The sequence below is a fragment of the Salmo salar genome, chromosome ssa15 (genome assembly GCF_905237065.1).
Source record: "Salmo salar chromosome ssa15, Ssal_v3.1, whole genome shotgun sequence".
NCBI lineage: Eukaryota > Metazoa > Chordata > Actinopteri > Salmoniformes > Salmonidae > Salmo > Salmo salar.
Window position 1 is genome coordinate 44123247 of NC_059456.1, and position 21509 is coordinate 44144755.

General features: G+C 42.4%; 1 protein-coding gene across 1 annotated transcript in view; it reads left to right on the plus strand.

Annotated features, from left to right (window-relative positions):
* Window positions 1-21509, plus strand: part of kcnh5a (potassium voltage-gated channel, subfamily H (eag-related), member 5a) — a 142343-nt gene that overhangs the window by 36514 nt on the left and 84320 nt on the right. Inside the window, exons 2-5 of the mRNA XM_014144675.2 lie at window positions 8438-8561; window positions 13052-13158; window positions 15376-15504; window positions 19072-19193. Coding sequence (XP_014000150.1) covers window positions 8438-8561; window positions 13052-13158; window positions 15376-15504; window positions 19072-19193 — 482 coding nt within the window. The remainder of the gene's footprint in view (window positions 1-8437; window positions 8562-13051; window positions 13159-15375; window positions 15505-19071; window positions 19194-21509) is intronic.

Here is a 21509-nt window from a genome sequence, read left to right on the forward strand (position 1 = left end):
GCTCCTCTGTGTCATACAGCCGGGACAATGCGTCTGCCTTAACGTCTGGGAGCCTGGTCTGTAGGAAAGGGTAAACACAAAATGGGTGAAAAACATGGCCCACCTTGCCTGGCGAGGGTTCAGTCTCCTCGCTGCCTGGATGTACTCCAGATTGCGGTGGTCAGTCCAGATGTGAAAAGGGTGTTTAGCCCCCTCAAGCCAATGTCTCCACGCCTTCAAGGCCCTGACGACAGCCAACAGCTCCCGGTCCCCCACGTCATAGTTTCGCTCTGCCGGGCTGAGCTTCTTCGAGAAGAAGGCACAGGGGCGGAGCTTCAGTGGCGTACCCGAGCGCTGAGAGAGCACCACTCCTATCCCAGCCTCGGACGCGTCCACCTCCACTATGAACACCAAAGAGGGATCCGGATGGGCCAGCACGGGAGCTGAGGTAAACAGAGCCCTCAGGTGACTAAAAGCCTTGTCCGCCTCAGCCGACCACTGCAAACGCACCGGGCCCCCCTTCAGCAGTGAGGTAATGGGAGCCACTACCTGACCAAAACCTTGGAAAAACCTTCGGTAGTAGTTGGCAAACCCTAAGAACTGCTGCAGCTCCTTTACCGTGGTGGGAGTCTGCCAATTACGCACGGCTGAAATGCGGTAACTCTCCATCTCCACCCTTGATGTGGAAATGCGATACCCTAGGAAGGAGACGGATTGCTGGAAAAACAAGCATTTCTCAGCCTTGACGTACAGGTCATGCTCTAACAGGCGACCACCTCCCTCCTTCTTCACAAAAAAGAAACTCGAGACGGGTGAAGTGGAGGACCGAATGTACCCCTGACGCAGGAATTCGGAGACATATGTTTCCATAGCCTCCGTCTCCGCCTGTGAGAGGGGATACACGTGACTCCTGGGAAGTGCAGCATCTACCAGGAGATTTATCGCACAATCGCCCCGTCGATGGGGTGGTAATTGAGTCGCATTCTTTTTAGAGCAGGCGAGAGCCAAATCGGCATATTCAGGGGGAATGTGCACGGTGGAGACCTGGTCTGGGCTTTCCACCGTAGTAGCAACAACGGAAACCCCTAAACACCTCCCCGAGCACTCCCGCGACCACCCCGTGAGAGCCCTCTGTGGCCAAGAAACCGTGAAACGCAGGAGAGTCAATAAGGAAGAGACTAATTCTCTCCTTGTGCCCCCCCTGCATCACCGTGCCCAGAGGAGCGGTGGCCTCCCTGATCAAACCTGACCCTAATGGTCGACTATCTAAGGCATGAACGGGGAAGGGCACAGCCACGGGAACAATGGGGATCCCTAAACTATGGGCGAATGATCTATATATAAAGTTCCCAGCCGCGCCTGAATCGACGAGCACCTTATGCTGTGAATGCGGGGAAAACTCAGAAAAAGTGACATAGACAAACATATATGAGCAACAGAGGGCTCTGGGTGAGAATGGTGCCGGTTCACCTGGGGTGACGCCAGAGCGCCCTGTTTGTTGCCTCGATCCCCAGAGGAACCAACCCGGCACCGACCGGCAGTGTGACCTCTGCGGCCACAGATGGTGCACAAGCTGGAACCGCCTCCAGTCTCGAAGCGCACCGCCCCTCCCAGCTCCATAGGTATCGGAGAGGGGGTGCAGGGGGATGGAACCACCAGACCCCGATCTGAATGTCAGCGGGTAGCCAGCAGGTTGTCCAGCCGGATGGACAGGTCCACCAGCTGGTCAAACGTGAGGGTGGTGTCTCTGCAGGCCAACTCCCGATGGACGTCCTCGCGCAGACTGCAGCAGTAATGGTCGATCAGGGCCCTGTCGCTCCATCCCACGCCGGCAGCCAGGGTCCTAACATCCAGGGTGAATTCGTGGGCGCTCCTCGTCTCCTGCCTCAGATGGAAGAGGCGCTCACCCGCCGCTCTACCCTCGGGCGGGTGGTTGAAGACTGCCCGGAAACGGCGGGTGAACTCCTCAAACTGGTCCAACGCCGCATCTCCCTTACTCCACACGGCATTGGCCCACTCCAGGGCTTTCCCGGTGAGGCACGAGATGAGGGCGGACACCCTCTCACAGCCCGACGGAGCCGGGTGGACGGTGGACAGGTATAGGTCCAGTTGTAAAAGGAACCCCTGGCAGTTCGCAGCCTTCCCATCGTATTCCTGGGGCAGGGAGAGACGAATCCCACTGGGACCAGGAGGAAGAGGGGCGCTCAGTGGAGACCCTGGTTGTGCTGGTGGAGGCACTGGAAGAACTCCCTGTCTCTCCCAGCAGTCCATTGTCTGGACAACGCGGTCCATGGTGGTGCCAAGATGTTGGAGCATTGCTGCGTGCTCCCGGACGCGCTCCTCCACCCCTATACCCGGGGTACCTGCTCCTGCTGACTCCATAGTTTTGGTCCGTAATTCTGTAATGCGTTGCTACTGGCGGCAGAGAAGTCAGGCGCAGGAGAGCGGAAACTGATTTACAACGGTTGTGTTAAATAACCATAAACCACCGTCAACAGAACAATACAATAAATGAGTCAAACAAAACCCGGTAAAATACCAGCATACCGTGCACAAGCAATACAACAAACAATTACGGACAAGGACATGGGGGGGGGGAACAGAGAGTTAAATACACAACATGTAATTGATGGAATTGGAACCAGGTGTGATGGAAGACAAGACAAAACCAATGGAAAATGAAAAGTGGATTGTCGATGGCTAGAAGGTCGGTGACGTCGACCGCCGAATGCCACCCGAACAAGGAGAGGGAGGGACCAACTTCGGCGGAAGTCGTGACATAGAGGCTGCATATCTTCATGTTATTCGTGTCTTAATTCTTCTGTTCATGTTCAAATACAATACTACCATAGATTTAGTTGACATTTTTATGGTTATTCCACAAAAATGGTGTCATTTTATTACATTATTGAAAAGACCGCTCGTTAGCTGTGGCTGACATGCAAGGAATATAGCATGGAACAACATGGAAGTCATTTTGGCTACCTGTGGCGCTTTTCACGATTTGTTCCCCATATTGGGCACTTTCTGGGTTAAATTAACTCAATAATATAAATAAATATTTGGCCTCCAGTCAATGTCTCTATACCAGGTTGGAAATCCCATCTTTCAGATGCAATTGGAGCTGACCAGTACGGAGAAAATGTTTTTTAATGAAATGTATGCACTCACTACTGTAAGTCGCTCTGGATAAGAGCGTCTGCTAAATGACTAAAATATAAAATGTAATTCTGAAGTTAGAGCTGAAAGTCTGATAGGCACCAGCGCCCATATTGCCCATATTGGCTGCCATCTTAGGTCGTACCGGTATGTCAGATCAGAGATACTGGATATAATGATGAGATGCTTATGTGTCCGCCCTAACCATGGGATTTGTTGTCCACAGAGCCAAAGATTTTATAGTAGTCCATTTTCTTCTTCTTTATTGGCTGATTGCACCCAACTCATAGGAGTCCCCACCCAGTTGACTAATTTAAAATGGTGGAAGCCCTCAATGGCAATGTCCATGCTTAAACGGGTTATATCCATGTTGAGTCCTCTATCTATCTCATGACAACAGGCCCAACTCTGATATAAAGTTGTTTTATTCAAAGTTGCCGAAATGCCATGTGCGTCCACTTATATCAGTGCATTCGTAACAACCTAGTCTCTCGTTGCCATACCTCCAAGATCACGTTGTTATCACACCTCCCTTGGAGGTCTGGAGAATTTTGTACTGCAACAACGGTTTGAATGGTCCACTGGCTCCCAGCGCCAAGATTTTGATTGGATGTTACATTTCAAGAACCCTCACCCCACACACCCGTTGAAGGGATGCTGTGTGTTATATGCATCACTGTTTTTCATCGGGGTAGTTGTTGCCTATGCTAGGTTCAAGTGCTAGTTTTCAAATTATCACGTGTGGCTGACAGTCTGAGATTTATATTTATTTAGATTGGATTACTCTGGTAACGTCAAATGTCACAACACGTTCTAAACTGCTCTTGTGACAAACAAACTTTTTTACCTTGTCTCCATTCATCCACATGGCTGCTATCTGCACTTTGCTACCACCGAAAATATTGTGAAGATTGCCCATTATTTTGTTTTTGTAAGGATTAAAAACACAGAAGCAGTGGGAGAACCTCTTCAAGTAAGTAAATACATGTTTTTAATGTTAAAGTATGTATTATTAGCTAGCTAGCTGGTTACAGTAGGCCACTTTGTAGGCTAACTTAACTGATCGCTGTTAGCTAGCTAACTTTACACACTGTTTAACTAAGTGAATTAAATGTTATCAGCTAGCTAACTTCCTATGACCTAGCTTCTTGATGTAATCATTGTTTATTAAAAACACAGTCCAAATACATTTGTAGATCACAGCCATGGAAGAGGGTGAAATTGCAGCTCCACCTGGCAGTAAAGGGCAAGTGTTGGCTACTGGACAGGGCAGGTCATTTTGTGGGAGGACATTATGAAAATATTCTCAAATTCCAGTCCCTAGAGAGGAAAACTTTGCGTACAGAGAGATAATAGCAACATAATATTCAGTGCTGTCTAATTTGATTATAATATTTTCTGTCCTCAGATATGGAAAGCTGTGAAAGCCTGTTAGCAGATGAAGAGAAAGGTCCCAATAAATGTCCCAAGAGACGAAGTGTATATCCTATATGTTATATGTGTAGGTCTACCTATGTTTGCAAATGTTGTATGCAAAAATACAGTTAAACATCAAGCACAATGGACAAATCTATTACAATTGGAGCAGGCCAACCCTGCTGGAGGTCTGCTGGGTGTGCAGGGTTCTGTTTCAGCCCAGCAATAACGCAACTGATTTAACGTATAACATCAGATGAGTTTATAATCAAGTCTGCTATTGCTGGGCAGGAATAGATTACAGTAGATCAGGGATCAGTGGAGCAAGGTTGGTCATCGCTGGTATGAAGATTTGTTCACCTGAAATGATGCTTTAGTAATAATAGCCTACATGATACTAGTACTAAATGATCTATTGTTGTTTAGACCAATCTTTGCATACCACAGTGGAGGCTGCTGAGGAGAGGATGGCTCATAATAATGGATGGAATGGAGTCAATGGAGTGGTATCAACCACATGAAAACCACGTCTTTGATGTGTATTATACTATTCCATTGACTCCATTCCAGCCATTATTATGAGCCGTCCTCCCCTCAGCAGCCTCCACTGACATACGAGTAGGCTTATTTGTACATTTTAAAGTGATAAAATGTGGATTCAAGTGTTTAAACTTGTTTTAATTGTTAAACTATTATTCAAAATGAACTTGTGTCAATGTTGATTAATCACATAACACAATCCTGCAATAAAGAGGGGAAGGAGTTCTGTCTCTAATGTGTCTGTTTCTCAAATAAACATTTCATTTTTGTCTAGTTGTAAGATCTCAAATCTGTTTTATTTGCTTGTCACTCTCTCTCAGTATATCAGCTATGTCAATCCATTTTGCAGCTTATCATATGGCATGCATCAACCAATGCAGCCATAGGCCTGCTGTATGATGGCATTACTGGCATTGTGGGCATCTGTCATCAAGCCGAGAATAGCTAAACTCACACATTGTTTACATGTTGAGCTATATACTGAGGATACCAACCATTAGGAGCACCTTCCTAATATTGAGTTGACCCACAACCCCACAACCCCCCCACACACTTTTGCCCTCAGAACAGACTCAATTTGTCGGGGCATGGACTCTACTAGGTGCCGAAAGCGTTTCACAGGGATGCTGGTCCATGTTGACTCCAATGCTTCCCACAGTTGTGTCAAGTTGGCTGGATGTCCTTTGGGTGGTGGACCATTCTTGATACACACAGGAAACTGTTGAGTGTGAAAAACCCAGCAGCGTTGCAGTTCTTGACACACTCAAAGCAGTGCGCCTGGCACCCACTACCATACACCGTTCAAAGGCACTTAAATCTTTTTCACCCTCTGAATGGCATGCATACATAATCCATGTCTCAATTGTCTCGAGGCTTAAAAATCCTTCTTTAAGCCATCTCCTCCCCTTCATCTACACTGATTGAAGTGGATTTAACAAGTGACATCAATAAGGGATCATAGCTTTCACATGGATTCACCTGGTCAATCTATGTCATAGAAAGAGCAGGTGTTCTTAATGTTTTGAATATTTTGTGTATGTTCTCAATTAAAAATTATACCAGTAGACAATGTATATGAGGCTAACAGATTTTGTACATCCCTTTTAAGTGATGACATATAACATTGTTTAGTTCAAATCCAACCCTTTTTATTTAGGTACAGTATGAAAATAAGGGTGACAATTAGCCTGCAGGAGATGAGCGTTACAGTTAACATTTTATGAAGTTGATTTAAATGTATTTGATTAATTTTAGCAATGTTGATTGCAAAATGATGTGCAGTTGTTCCCATGGACAGACAGCACATGGGTGCTCTATAAATCACTAGCGACTGGGCAAACACAGCTAACCTTTTAGGTCAATAATAATAGACTGTTTTTCAAAAAAAAATAGTTGGCTTTATAATCGTGAGAGAAATGTAACTACTGTAGCTATTAGCGAGCTAGTTAGTTATACATAGGTAACGTACAAGGTTAGCAGACTTTTCTAAACACAAACGTCATTGTGACTAGATACTTTTTGTCCTTCATGCTTCATGCCTTTACAGTCAAATATCACTTCAGAAATATCAACATAAAAATATTGATATGGCCAGCATTGTAAACCATTTCTCCCTTCTTGCTGCAGCTTTAGCTCATCTCGAAATAACAGAAATGCTTTGAAAACCAATGTGCTGCAAACACTAAAAGGTTTTGTCACCAGTGCTTGTTTTGACATTTTTTTGTGCTCACGCACTAATTTGGTGAGCACCTTTGGAGATCCACCCAAGCAAGCCATTTCCTTGTTTTGACGTGTTGTGAGACGTCACTGATTTACATCGAGGTTCGACCCCACTTTAGCTGAGTTCTGCCGTGGAACTTACCCAGGCTTACTGTTTTAGGGAAGCATGGTTCACGACGAGCCTAGTAAGAACCTAACTATTCCGAAACTTCTATTAGATCAAGCCTCACGTAGCAAATTAGCAATTCTATTCTTTGTTGACCAAATTCGACATTCTCATTGACTTCCGTACAAAAATTATTCACTCTGTGGGGTTATTTTCGTGGACTTTGCCTCTTCCTCTCAGGTCAGATTAGCTAAATCGCCAATTTCTCAGCCTCTGAGTATCACAGAAACACACTTTCAATTAATAACAGAAAAAGTTTGACAAGTTGCTGTGGATGAAATTGATCAAAATAACTTTTAAAAACATATATTTTTAAACATAAAATGTAACTTCAAATGTGGGAACATTGAAAAAATATATTATTGATTATTTTATTATAAATATTTATTATTAAAAAAAACATTGGAGGTGGGGAATTTAAACCATTTGCTTGTGTTACAAGAGATTCATAACATGAAAAGTGCTACTGCTTGACAGACAGTGTCTCTGCAATCATTACCAATTTGGAGCTTTCAAATATATAAATATGTTGGCGCTTTTAGAGTTCATAAGACAGTAAGTCTGGGTGGATTAGGGAGACGACAGAGGTAGTTACACATCTCTTTGTAGCAACTCAGAGCTAATTGTAAGAGCAATGGGATGTCAGAATAAACAGAGAACATGAATAGTATGGCACCATAGTACGATGCCCTATGTAGCAAATACTGTACAGTATGTTACAGCTCCCCATATGCATTGTAGACACTAATAGGCCTATTGGTATTATTTCTGTGATCTAAGTAGGATGGTTTTTTGGGCAGATGGCAGTTTGCAATCTAGGGCAAGGAACCTCTCTTCTCTCACACAGTTGTATACCATTTAAAGGACCAGAACCAATAATGGGAAACTATTGCTCACTGTAGTCTAAATCAACATAAACTATTTCAAAAGTTGCCTTGCAGGATAACGAGATGAGATCAAATGATCAATCCTGTATATGACACAAATCTGCACAGGCATTATCAAATTTCTCCTGCACCATAGAAAACAAATTATGTTTAGCCTTGTGATTAATTAGACAGTGTTCAGGGTGTAAACAAAACAAGGTTATTTACGGCGTCCTACTAATAACTCAAAACTACTCAAAACAACCCCAAAATACCCAAACAACCCATTTACCATTTCCATATTTAGCGATAAAAGTGGTGAAGGAACAATGGGATTTTTCCACAGCACAGGCTCCAAATGTTAACACTTTATTTTGAGGGCAGGTGTGGTTTCATGTCAATATCCAATAACAATGACCACAGTTGGAACATTTTGAGAGGTCTGTCAGTTTTAAAGTGGTTATCACCTCTTAAACCGCAATGTGGGTTTACTTGTTATTTATCTTCAATTGTGTACATTTTGGGATTTGGGACTGAACTCACTTTCTATAATTCTTTAGATTTTCTGCTTTTTTCCATGGCTGTGTTTCAGAAACAAGTTTCCTGTTGGGGAATGCCCAGATAGTGGAATGGCCAGTAGTATACAGTAATGATGGGTTTTGTAAGCTGTCGGGGTACCACAGGGCAGAAGTCATGCAAAGGAGCAGTACATGCAGGTAAGAACTGGGCCTCTGTCCCTGTCCTGTCACCCATTTATTTCTACTGTTCACAGAAGCTTAACACATCCACGGACGGTTTGCACATGCATGTAATGTGAGTTGACAGTGGGAAAAGGACTAAAGCAGGTCATTCACAGTCCAGTTTTAGTACACACAAGGTATATGTAGAATATCCAATTGCTCTGTGATCACATTTAAAAACAAACAGTTGAATAAAAAAATTGCTTTAATTAGAACCCCTCTGCTGTCAGGTTTGATTGATTGGATTCATAAAGCATTCATATAGGCTTTGTAAGCACTGCATAAATCACAAATTATCTGTAACCTTATTTCATGTTCTATAAAAGATTAATAAATGTGAACAAATAAATGAATGGTTATGTCACATTATGAATATACAGCATGATATACAGTTATAGATGATTTGTGAAGCATCTATGTAGTACTTATATTCCTGACCCCTTCCACACATGCTTTTCTTTTCATAACATTTTTTATGTTTACAAATCTGTAAACAAATACACTGAGTGTACAAAACATTAGGAACACCTTCCTAATATTGAGTTTCACCCCCCTCCCCCATTTTCCCCTCAGAACAGCCTCAATTTGTTGGGGCCATGGACTCTACAAGTTGTCGAAAGTGTTCCACACTTTCTGGCCTATGTTGACTCCAATGCTACGCACAGTTGTCAAGACGGCTGGATGTCCTTTGGGTGGTGGACCATTCTTGATACACACGGGAAACTGATGACCGTGAAAAACACAGCAGCGTTGCAGTTCTTGACACACTCAAACCAGTGCCCCTGGCACCTACTACCATACCCCGTTCAAAGACCCTTACATTTTTTATCTTGCCTATTCACTCTCTGAATGGCACACATACACAATCCATGTCTCAATTGTCTCAAGGCTTAAAAATCCTTTAACCTGTTTCCTCCCCTTCAGCTACACTGATTGAAGTGGATTTAACCAGTGACATCAATAAGGGATCATAGCTTTCACCTGAAATCGCCTGGTCAGTCTGTCATGGAAAAAGCAGGTGTTTGTAATGTTTTGTACGCTCAGTGTATGTATGCAAAAAATGTACTGACAGTGCTGAACAACTTCCTATGTGAATAATACTTGATAATGCATGTGCAAATTGTGCAGTTATAAGTTGCTGCTGTTTTAACACTTTGTTTTTCCCTCTCAAAGAACTCATGAAACAATAATGATAATTGTAACTCGGTCTGTACTTGGTGGAATGTTCAGTATATTTGTATAGTATAATCTAAGATTTCTCTGCTCCAGTCCTGGGGGCCCTGTATACAGGATTTAATATTAACGAATCACTCCGATTAAGAAGGCTCAATTACTTGGCCGAAACAGCTGGCTTGTCCTTGTGTATATAAGCAAGGATTGGCAATTTAACAGTCTAACATCAGCTTGCTTGTGCTGAGGTGGGAGAGGAGGCGTAATTCATACTGTATAAATAGTAACGTTAATGGGTTATAAACTGTTGGAGAGGAAATGGTGAGATATCTTTGACGTGATACATTCTCGATTTAAAGTATTTTAATTAGGGTGTCCTGCACACTTGTAATGCCCAAAGGAGTGGGATTTGCTGTCATGCAGGAGATGGAGCATTAAATTGTCCCCATGAAATTTACAACACCCCTCCCTCCTCATTTTTGCCATGCCTTGATGTCTATGCATGCTCACAGAACCAAATAGATACTTTGACACATAGCAAGAGTGCTTACGTTTCTTTACTGAAGCTGGGCACACTGAACTTGCAGACACTGACAGTACTGAGGCTTCTGAAAATAACCCCCACTTGCTGCACACTGTCCTTCCTAAGAAATAGGCAAAGATACAAAAGCTGTTGCTATGGGGATATCTTCCATAAAAATACTTGATTTTTCACCTGATAGTGATCAGTGTAACCAGAATGATGGGAGATAAAGGTTGGAGAGGATGGGAGGGATTGACGGAAGTGGCTTTAATTTGTAGACTTAGGCCTAGATCAGATCAGTGTTAACCGGCGGTAACTGACAATCGCATAGCATATGATTGTTTTTTTTCTTTAGGCGATGTCGGAGGTATAACACGTTGGAGCTGTCAAATTGGTGAGCGGCTCTTGTGGTCATTGTCACGAAACCCTACCCATCCTTATATCCCACCCGTGTTGTACAGTGCCTTCAGAAAGTATTCATACCCCTTGACTTTTTCCACATTTTGTTGTGTTACAGGCTGAATTTAAAGTAGATTAAATTGTGATTGTGTGCCACTGATCTACACACAATACCCCACATTTTTTGAAATTAATACAAAATTAAAAGCTGAAATGTCTTTAGTCAATAAGTATTCAACACTTTTGTTATGGCAAGCCTAAATATGCTCAGTAAAAATGTGCTTAACAAGTCGCATAATTAGTTGCATGGACTCACTCTGTGTGCAGTAATAGTGGTTAACATGATTTTTTAAATGATTACCCATCTCTGTATCCCACACATATACAATTATCTGTAAGATCAGTCGAGTAGTGAATTTCAAGTAAAGATTCAACCACAAAGACCAGGGAGGTTTTCCAATGCCTCGCAAAGAAGGGCACCTATCGGTAGATGGGTAAAAAACAAAGCAGACACTTAATATCCCTTTGAGCATGGTGAAGTTATTGATTACACTTTGGATGGTGTATCAATACAACCAGTCACTACAAAGATACAGCTGTCCTTCCTAACACAGTTGCCGGAGAGGAAGGAAACTGCTCAGGGATTTCACCATGAGGCCAACGGGTGACTTTTAAACAGTTACAGTGTTTAATGGCTGATAGAATAAAACTGAGGATGGATCAACAACATTTTAGTTACTCCACAATACTTACCTAATTGACAGAGTGAAAAGATGGAAGTCTGTACAGAATACATATATTTCAAAACATGCATCCTGTTTTCATTAAGGCACTAAAGTAATACTGCAAAAAATGTGGCAAAGAAATTCACTTTTTGTCATGGATACAAAGCATTATGTTTGGGGTAAATCTAGCACAACACATCACCGAGTACCACTCTCCATATTTTCAAGCATGGTGGTGGCTGCATCATGTTATGGGTATGCATGTCATCGGCAAGGACTAGATCGTTTTTTGGGGGGGATAAATATAAATGGAATAGAACTAAGCACAGGCAAAATCCTAGAGGAAAACCTGGTTTAGTCTGCTTTCCAACAGACACCTTTCAGCAGGAAAATAACTTAAAACTGAAGGCCAAATATACACTGGAGTTGCTTACCAAGACGACATTGAATGTTCCTGAGTGGCCTGCTGAAACTCAGTGGTAAGACTTGAACATGTCTGTCTAGCAATGATCAAAAACCAACTTGACAGAGCTTGACGAGTTTAAAAAAGAATAATGGGCAAATATTGTATAAGATGTGCAAAACTCTTAGAGAGTTACCCAAAAAGCCAAAGGGGATTCTAACATGTATTGACTCAATCAAGATATATATTAGTGTTTTATTCTTCATTAAAAACATTTTTTTTAGCATTTGTCTGACACTTTAACAGAGTATTTTGTAACAACAAAATGTGGAAAAAGTCAAGAGGTGTGAATACTTTCTGAAGGCACTAAGTTCAGAACGAGAAAGTGTAGGCTATATAGAAAAAATACACTAACATTCTAAATAATCAAACAAAATAATAAGGATTTATATCAGCCTAATCGAGGTGTTGCCTTGTGGTTTGAGGTTAAGACCATCTCCAACATTAGACATCTTCAACTCCTCAATTTAAACACACTTGAATATTTTTTTCTGGGCCAGGTAGACAGCCTCTTGTTGGGGCAAACCTTCACCCTCTTGGCCCAAACAAAAGGAAAACACATTTGACTTCACCACGGTCAAAGAATGGGCAATAGTCTGTCTGAATGTTTTGGGAACTTTTGAAGAATGTTCTGTGCTCCCTAAAACTAACATTGTGTGATGATGTGTATAACTGGACACACCCAACGCAGTCAGGGAGCAGAAAATGGTCATCCGCAGAGCAGGTTAGGGATGTTTAGAATTTGAATTTAATGTTGAAATCAAAATATGAAATATTGAATCATGATATGGAGTGATAGAACTACCAACATTTAGGAAATGCTGCTCAAACACTCAAAACACAGCTTTTAAAAGGTTAATCACTCTGATGTTGCATCAATGTTCCATGTTCATCCACAGTTCACCTAGGGTTGGGAGGTTATCGTGTTGTCAGCTCCCTCTTGTTTACTCAGGCCTCTCTTTTGTTCAACGCAAACACTGTATCTATAGGATTTGACAGTCAATGTCATCACGATCCCATGAGCAAAATTACAGTTCAGTGAGTGATAAAATGGTGTCTGTTGTGTGAATGTTCATGCCACACAGGTTTGCACGACTAACCCTCTCTCTTTGTTTTCCCCATCTGTCTTTCAAACTAACCCTACCTACCATGCCTTTTTGACCCTCTCCTTCTTTGGCTCCCGCAGTTTCATGTATGGGGACCTGACAGACAAGAACACAATAGATGAAGTCAGGCAGACCTTTGATAACTATGAATCACATTGCTTTGAAGTGCTGCTCTATAAGAAGAACAGTGAGTATAAAGATGTCACTAGTTATCATTGTCAATTTAGCTTAGGGGTTTACCCCTGTAAGGATGGGGTTAAAGTGGCTTCTGTTTTTAGAAACGTTTTATTACTGAAGTTCCCTCCAGGGAAAAAACACATTATTCTACAGTATTCTATTCTCACTGACATTTTATGATTATACACTTAAAGGTGCTTTATGTAACAATTCCACCTGCAATATTCCTAAGTATCAATGGTGTATATCTAGAAGTAAAGGGATACAAAATTGGTAGCAGTCTATTCTATGACATAGAAATAATCAGATATTAACTTGGTGAAATTGTAATTGCACAATATAAACTCAGCAAAAAAAGAAACGTCCTCTCACTGTCAACTGCGTTTATTTTCAGCAAACTTAACATGTGTAAATATTTGTATGAACATAACAAGATTCAACAACTGAGACATAAACTGAACAAGTTCCACAGACAGTGACAAACAGAAATGGAATAATGTGTCCCTGAACAAAGGGGGGGTCAAAATCAAAAGTAACAGTCAGTATCTGGTCTAGCCACCAGCTGCATTAAGTACTGCAGTGCATCTCCTCCTCATGGACTGCACCAGATTTGCCAGTTCTTGCTGTGAGATGTTACCCAACTCTTCTACCAAGGCACCTGCAAGTTCCCAGACATTTCTGAGGGGAATGGCCCTAGCCCTCACCTTCCGATCCAACAGGTCCCAGATGTGCTCAATGGGATTGAGATCCGGGCTCTTCGCTGGCGATGGAAGAACACTGATATTCCTGTCTTGCACAGAACAAGCAGTAAAGCTGGTGTCATTGTTATGCTGGAGGGTCATGTCAGGATGAGCCTGCAGGAAGGGTACCACATGAGGGAGGAGGATGTCTTCCATGTAACAAACAGCGTTGATATTGCCTGCAATGACAACAAGCTCAGTCCGATGATGCTGTGACACACCGCCCCAGACCATGACGGACCATCCACCTCCAAATCGATCCCGCTCCAGAGTACAGGCCTCGGTGTAACGCTCATTCCTTTGACGATAAACGCAAATCTGACCATCACCCCTGGTGAGACAAAACCGCAACTCGTCAGTGAAGAGCACTTTTTGCCAGTCCTGTCTGGTCCAGCGACGGTGGGTTTGTGCCCAAAGGCAACTTTGTTGCTGGTGATGTCTGGTGAGGACCTGCCTTACAACAGGCCTACAAGCCCTCAGTCCAGCCTCTCTCAGCCTCGGGCAGTTGTTGCCATCCTGTACCTGTCCCGCAGGCGTGATGTTTGGATGTACCGATCCTGTGCAGGTGTTGTTACACATGGTCTGCCACTGCGAGGACGATCAGCTGTCCGTCCTGTCTCCCTGTAGTGCTGTCTTAGGCGTCTCCCAGTATGGACATTGCAATTTATTGCCCTGGCCACATCTGCAGTCCTCATGCCTCCTTGCAGCATGCCTAAGGCACGTTCACGCAGATGAGCAGGGACCCTGGGCATCTTTCTTTCGGTGCTTTTCAGTCAGTAGAAAGGTCTCTTTAGTGTCCTAAGTTTTCATAACTGTGACCTTAATTGCCTACCATCTGTAAGCTGTTAGTGTCTTAACGACCGTTCCACAGGTGCATGTTCATTAATTATTTATGTTTCATTGAACAAGCATGGGAAACAGTGTTTAAATCCTTTACAATGAAGAACTGTGAAGTTATTTTGATTTTTACGAATTATCTTTGAAAGACAGGGTCCTGAAAAGGGGACCTTTCTTTTTTTGCTGAGTTTATGAACAAAACACTTCTTTGTTTCTTTGGTATTCATTGGGATCTATTGAAATAAGCCCCAATAAGCTCCATTTAGTACCAGGTACAGATGTAGGATCTTAATTTGATCACCCTGTTGCAGGATAACTTTTGTGCAATGCAGGAAATTTTAAACTTGTAGTGTATTTTAGGTTTTAAAAAGCTTCTGAAGTTTGTAATTTCCAATTACAAATTTCAGAATTGATTTCCCCTTATGAGAAATGTATGAACCACGACAAAAATGTCCATTAATTATAATCTGCATTACAATTTTCTGTTGCTGCAGGTTTATATTCCTGCTGTAGTAAACTGGCTCAAATTAAGAGCCTACATCTGTAGTTACCATTTGTGTTTAAATAGAAAGCAGTACCAGAGATTACCTAATGATACCACATATTGTCCTATTATGTAGCCTTTTACACTCCTTCCTTGGTTCCTGCAGGGACGCCCATATGGCTCTACATGCAGGTGGCTCCCATCAGGAATGAGAACGACAAGGTGGTTCTGTTCCTGTGTACCTTCAAAGACATAACTGTCTTCAAGCAGCCTATTGAGGACGAATCCACCAAGGGTGAGAGACCTAATATCAATTAAGTAAAAAGCCTGAACAAAGTATATTCTGTTCCCATGTGACCTAATGAAGGCTATTGCAGCCATAAAGTTGTCTAGTGTGTTGTGGGTGACTTCCAAGCAGCTGGGGCATACTGTGTGTGGGCTTTCTTTATGTATTCAAATAATCTATTATTGGCCCAGGACCTGTTTGATGATTTGGGATGTGTATATGGCTCGCACATCCTTTAAGAGTTTGCTACCTGTCAACTAATAGAACATGCTGTTGTCCCTTGTTCAGTAGGCTGATGGTTGCTTGGATGTTTTATTTTGTTGCGTTCTGGCGGATCTGTAAAGTGGGGCTTTGTATCCGGGTCTGAAGTTTGCATTGGTCATGGAGTGGGTGAGAGGTGTCATTAGTTATGCTGTAAGGCTTTGCACGTTGCCCTTATTTTGATAAGAGAAGGGATGTCCTGGCATCTTAAAACCCAGAGATGTTTTTAACTAATCACTACAAGGTTGATAGCAGAGGGCTTCTTGGAGATCACATGTTATGCACTTGAGGCCACAAACTTCAGCAGCAGAGGAGTGTTGCAAGACAGATAAGCTGTCAGCTTATGTCTGGCCATGGTTCTTTCTAGAGAATGGAAGACTGAGTGACAGGGCTCTCCTCTGGTATACGTGATTTATGTGCAGTGTGAGATCTCTTCCTTCACCCACCTTCCTCTCTCTTGTTGGTCTCTCTTGCTAGCAGCAACATTAAACTGTGTAGTTTGTCTATCAACAGAGAGCTGTGATCAAAATATATAAGGTGTTTCATTTGAGAGAAACCCTTTACCCTCTTGGCCCAAGCAAAAGGAAAACATATTTGGCTTCATCACGGCCAAAGGATATGCGATAGTCTATTTGAATGTTTTGGGAACTTTTTAAGAACAACAAAATAGCTTTTTGTGAACATTCTTGCACCATCAAGGGAATGTTCTGAGCACCCTAAAACGAACATTGTTTGATGATGCGTAAAACTGGACAGAATTTATGTTTATACTGATACTTTTTGGCAATGTCCTTACACCTTTGCTGACAATCTAAGGAAATGTTCTGGAAACACTCACATAAGCATATTTGGTTTACAGGGCATACTGTAGCTACATGTGATATGGCCACACACTGTACTTATTGGCCCAGATGTTGTTTGTCTGAATAGATGGATGTGTGCGTCTCCCCCTGGGTCCACACCGACACATCCCTGGGGATCATGTGCAGCAGTGTGACTAAGTATGTAATGGCAAGCAGATGGCAAGGACAACTCACTTCATATTTGATGGAGTGACAGATGCAACTGCTTATGTCCATCACAAAAGGAATGCTCATTCATTTAACAGCCAACTGGACCTCATTCTGTTAATTATGTTGAGAAATGGGGTACACCAACTGTCAGGATGACTGAATGTTAAGTAACTGGAATTTTCATTTGTTTAAAGGCCCACTGTGATATTTGACAGCAGTTTTTTTTATAATTTAAATGAATGATATAACCATTGTATCTTGAAGAATGTCTCATGAGCTGTCTAACCCCATCATAACCCAACATTTACTGCATTGTTTCTAAACAGCCGGCGGACGGGGACTTCCTGGGGCATACATCTACATTATAAATGCATAAATGGGAAACACTGCCATCCCTCAGCTTTATAGCTAGCCAAGTAGTGGGGCTTTAATTCCTTGCAAGCACACTGCTGTGTGATACACATAGTATACAGAACAAACAGTTAGCATTAGAGAGGTTGGCCTGAATAAGTTACTTTTTTTGCCCTCCCATATGGCTCACACTTTATTTGCGTGCTGAACTGAAAGGGCTGAGACAGGCCAGCAAACTATTTTAATCCGCCCCACCAATCATTGAACATGGTTGAGTTCACCCCCTTAACCCTTGAATGATTTAATGTGTCTGTGCTTCAGTATTTCTCTGCTTGCTTTTCTCTGCATTGTTGGGGTGATGGGCAGAGAAAAAAAGTCCACAAGGGACTTGGCTTAGTGATGTCATATGTTCTTGTTGTTATCGGTTTACATTCACCAAAATGACTTCAATGGAACTTTAACATCTTTTTTATTTATCCAAGCAAACCAGATTTTATCTGCGAAACCTACCATTGGCGTGCGTAGAAGCAGTCAACGATCATTTGAGAGAAATCTGGACTTGTAACTATGCATTCTGCGCGTCTCTCTTTTCCAAAACTCCGAAGGCTAAAGTCATCAGCCTCCCAAAGCTGTGGGAGAGTGGTTAAAAAGAAAACTTTTGGCTGTTAAATAATGTATGATAGGGATTGCATCAAACGAGATGCTCAGCTGGGTTCTCATGTCTCACACCATAATGCTGCCATTCAGTTTGAAGGCAAAAGGAGATGTTGTACTCTTATTAGGTCCCTCAGGGCATTACAATCTTTCTAAAAGCTCCAGAAGAAAAGAGCGTTGGTTATGTTTGTAGCTTGTTGACAGGGACATGTAAGGTTATAGACGGAGAGCAGAGTGGTACACTACGATGCCAGCTAGATCTACTCAGGATTTTATAATGTTAGCCAACTTCAGTTAGCTTCACATTCCAGCTCAGGCTTCATCCATGTTATGAAGGAGGATCCTCCACCTGCCGTTAACTCCAGCCAGGCTTGTAACTGCTCGCATGTCACACGTGGATAAGCCCAGCAAGCTGAATTCGCCATTTAGACAGTGCTGAAACACCAATCCATTGGTGAGTGAGTGCCACATTTCCATATTTGCCAAATCAACATTAAAAGAAAAATGATCTTGCAAATTCTGCAGGCTATGGTGTGAAATAGGCTAGTAGAGGTGCCCGGTATCTTTTATTACTTATTGTTAATGCCATCTTTGGTGTGCATTGGTGCACCTTTTTTCCCACTCCTATTGATAAAATAACTTTTATCAAATCAAATAAATTGGATGATGATGCAATCATTGCGAGGGAGGGAATCTGATTTCTTTGGTCCTCAACTCGCGGCTCAAACACTTCATTCAGGATAAGTGGAGTTAGCCCTGAGTCAGCCTGCCACAGAGCAGGTTAGTGTTAGTTCTTAAGGATTGGTTGCCATAGAAATGTACCTTGCTAAAAGGTGAGTTACTTTCGTGTCAACGGTTATCCCGAGTTGAACTCATTGTTGACCAAATCAGACAACTATATCCTCTAACTCACTTTGTAGTACACCCCTTTGGTACACACATCATATCTGAATTAGATTGCCTCAGGTGGTGAAAATTAGGCTTTCTCGCTTTTGTCCATGCAATACACCAAATGGTGGTATGGCATTAGCTATATATCCTTTATAGAAGCTGGGAGACCCTATATTCTGAGACCAGAGTCACTGCAGATTGTGCCTACAAATGTGGTCTTCCAGGAAGTTTTTGTCCATAAGAGGAGACCTACAGTTTAGGTTTACTAATGGCCTCTCTGATGTAAGTAAATATATGATAGAAGCAGACTCAATATGAGGCAGTGAAAGATTAAGACAATGGCGGTCAGAGAATATCTTTTTTTTGTGGTGATTTTGCTCAATGGTCTTCTGCTCATCTCTGGCAGGATGGAACAAGTTTGCCCGGCTGACGCGGGCACTGACCAGCAACAGCCGCAGCAACATGCAGCAGCTGACGCCCATGAACCAAGTCAACGAGGTCAGCCACAAGCACTCCAGACTGGCTGAGGTGAGCATCTCACTGGAAAAGAAAAATACAGTCCTGACCATATGTATTTGGACAGTCAAGATACATCTAAAAATGTTGGCTCTGTACTACAGCATTTTCGACAGTTCACAATGTTACCTTTCATTTGAGGGTATTTTCATACGTATCTGTTTGACCATTTAGACATAAAATCACTTGATGTACCTAGTACCCCTGTCAGAAGAAGTCAGAAGTATTTGGCCAAATTATCATATAATTTCACACAATAGCTATATCAAGGTTGTGACTCTACAAATACGTTAGATGCGTTTGTTTTGGGTGTGTTTGTGTCATGTCTTGCCCAATAGTAGTGAATGATGTCAGTTGTCATTTTGGAGTCACTTTTTTGTAAGTGAGATTAGAAGATGTTTCTGAATACTCATGTTTCTGAGAACAATCATGAATAATGATGAGTGAGAAAGTTAGAGGCACAACTATGATACTCCCCAAAATGCTAACCTTTCCTCTTATTGGTAATGGTGAGAGGTTAGCATCTGTGCCTTTCTTACTCATCATCATGCATGATCCATTCTTACATTTTCTTAATCATGGCAGCATCAGGATGAATTTAAGTGTTCAGATACATCTTCTCTGTTCATTTAGAAAGAAAATTACTCAAAATCACCTTTTAGTTACTAATGTCCCAAAATACGCCTAAAACAAACTACAAATATACCCAAAACAAACTACAAATATACCCAAAACAAACTACAAATGTACCCGAAACAAACTGCAAATGCACCCAACGAGTTTGTAGAGTTGCAAGCTCGATGTAGTCATTGGGTGCAAGCGATATGGGACCAAAACTAACATTTAGACCATTTTAATACACTATAAAGAAGATTTATAAAGTGATTTTATGTCTAAGTGGTAAAATAGATATGTATAAAAATACTCTCAAAGGAAGTAAGTTTCGGCCTCCTGGCAGAGGAAACCAGGTTTTTGACTAAAGTGACCTGGTAGTGCATAAAGTTTATGATGCCGTTGGCCCTAACGAGGGCCCCTGAATCAGTGGAAGCAAAATAGCCCCATTACACCAAAGATCCACCACCATATTTTATAGTAAGTATGGGGTTCTTCTCTGCATATGCATCTTTCTTTGGACACACTGGTGTGCATGGCCAAAGAGCTCTATTTTCATATCATCCAAACGTAAACGCCTGGAGTTAGCGGAATGGCATTGACAATTGGATTGGAACCGGTGCTATGGTCAGATTACATGGAAATAGAGCTCTTTGGCCACCCACACCAGTAGTGGGTTCTGTATCAAAATAAGGATGCATAAGCAGAAAAGAAATCCACACCTACTGTAAAATATGGTGGTGGATCTTTGATGTTATGGGGCTATTTTTCTTCCACTGGGTCCTGGGTATGGTCGCAAATGAAAGGTATTTTACTGGAAACTTTCGAAGTTTACCAGTAAAATGACAAAATGTTGGTATATTTCAAGGATTTTATGTAATCTATCACAAGACATCTAGTGGCCATTTTAGGTCCTTCAGATTATCACAGGTGTCTGTAATAATCTCTGACCCTCTGTGTGGCCTTATCACATGTAAAATATACTGCTCAACAACACAATGTAACTCCAAGTCAATCACACTTCTGTGAAATCAAACTGTCCACTTAGGAAGCAACACTGATTGACAATAAATTTCACATGCTGTTGTGCAAATGGAATAGACAACAGGTGGAAATTATAGGCAATTAGCAAGACACCCCCAATAAAGGAGTGGTTCTGCAGGTGGTGACCACAGACCACTTCTCAGTTCCTATGCTTCCTGGCTGATGTTTTGGTCACTTTTGAATGCTGGTGGTGCTTTCACTCTAGTGGTAGCATGAGACGGAGTCTACAACCCACACAAGTGGCTCAGGTAGTGCAGCTCATCCAGGATGGCACATCAATGCGAGCTGTGGCAAGAAGGTTTGCTGTGTCTGTCAGCGTAGTGTCCAGAGCATGGAGGCACTATCAGGAGACAGGCCAGTACATCAGGAGACGTGGAGGAGGCCGTAGGAGGGCAACAACCCAGCAGCAGGACCGCTACCTCCGCCTTTGTGCAAGGAGGAGCACTGCCATAGCCCTGCAAAATGACCTCCTCCAGGCCACAAATGTGCATGTGTCTGCTCAAACGGTCAGAAACAGACTCCATGAGGGTGGTATGAGGGCCCGACGTCCACAGGTGGGGGTTGTGCTTACAGCCCAACACCGTGCAGGACGTTTGGCATTTGCCAGAGAACACTAAGATTGGCAAATTCGCCACTGGCGCCCTGTGCTCTTCACAGATGAAAGCAGGTTCA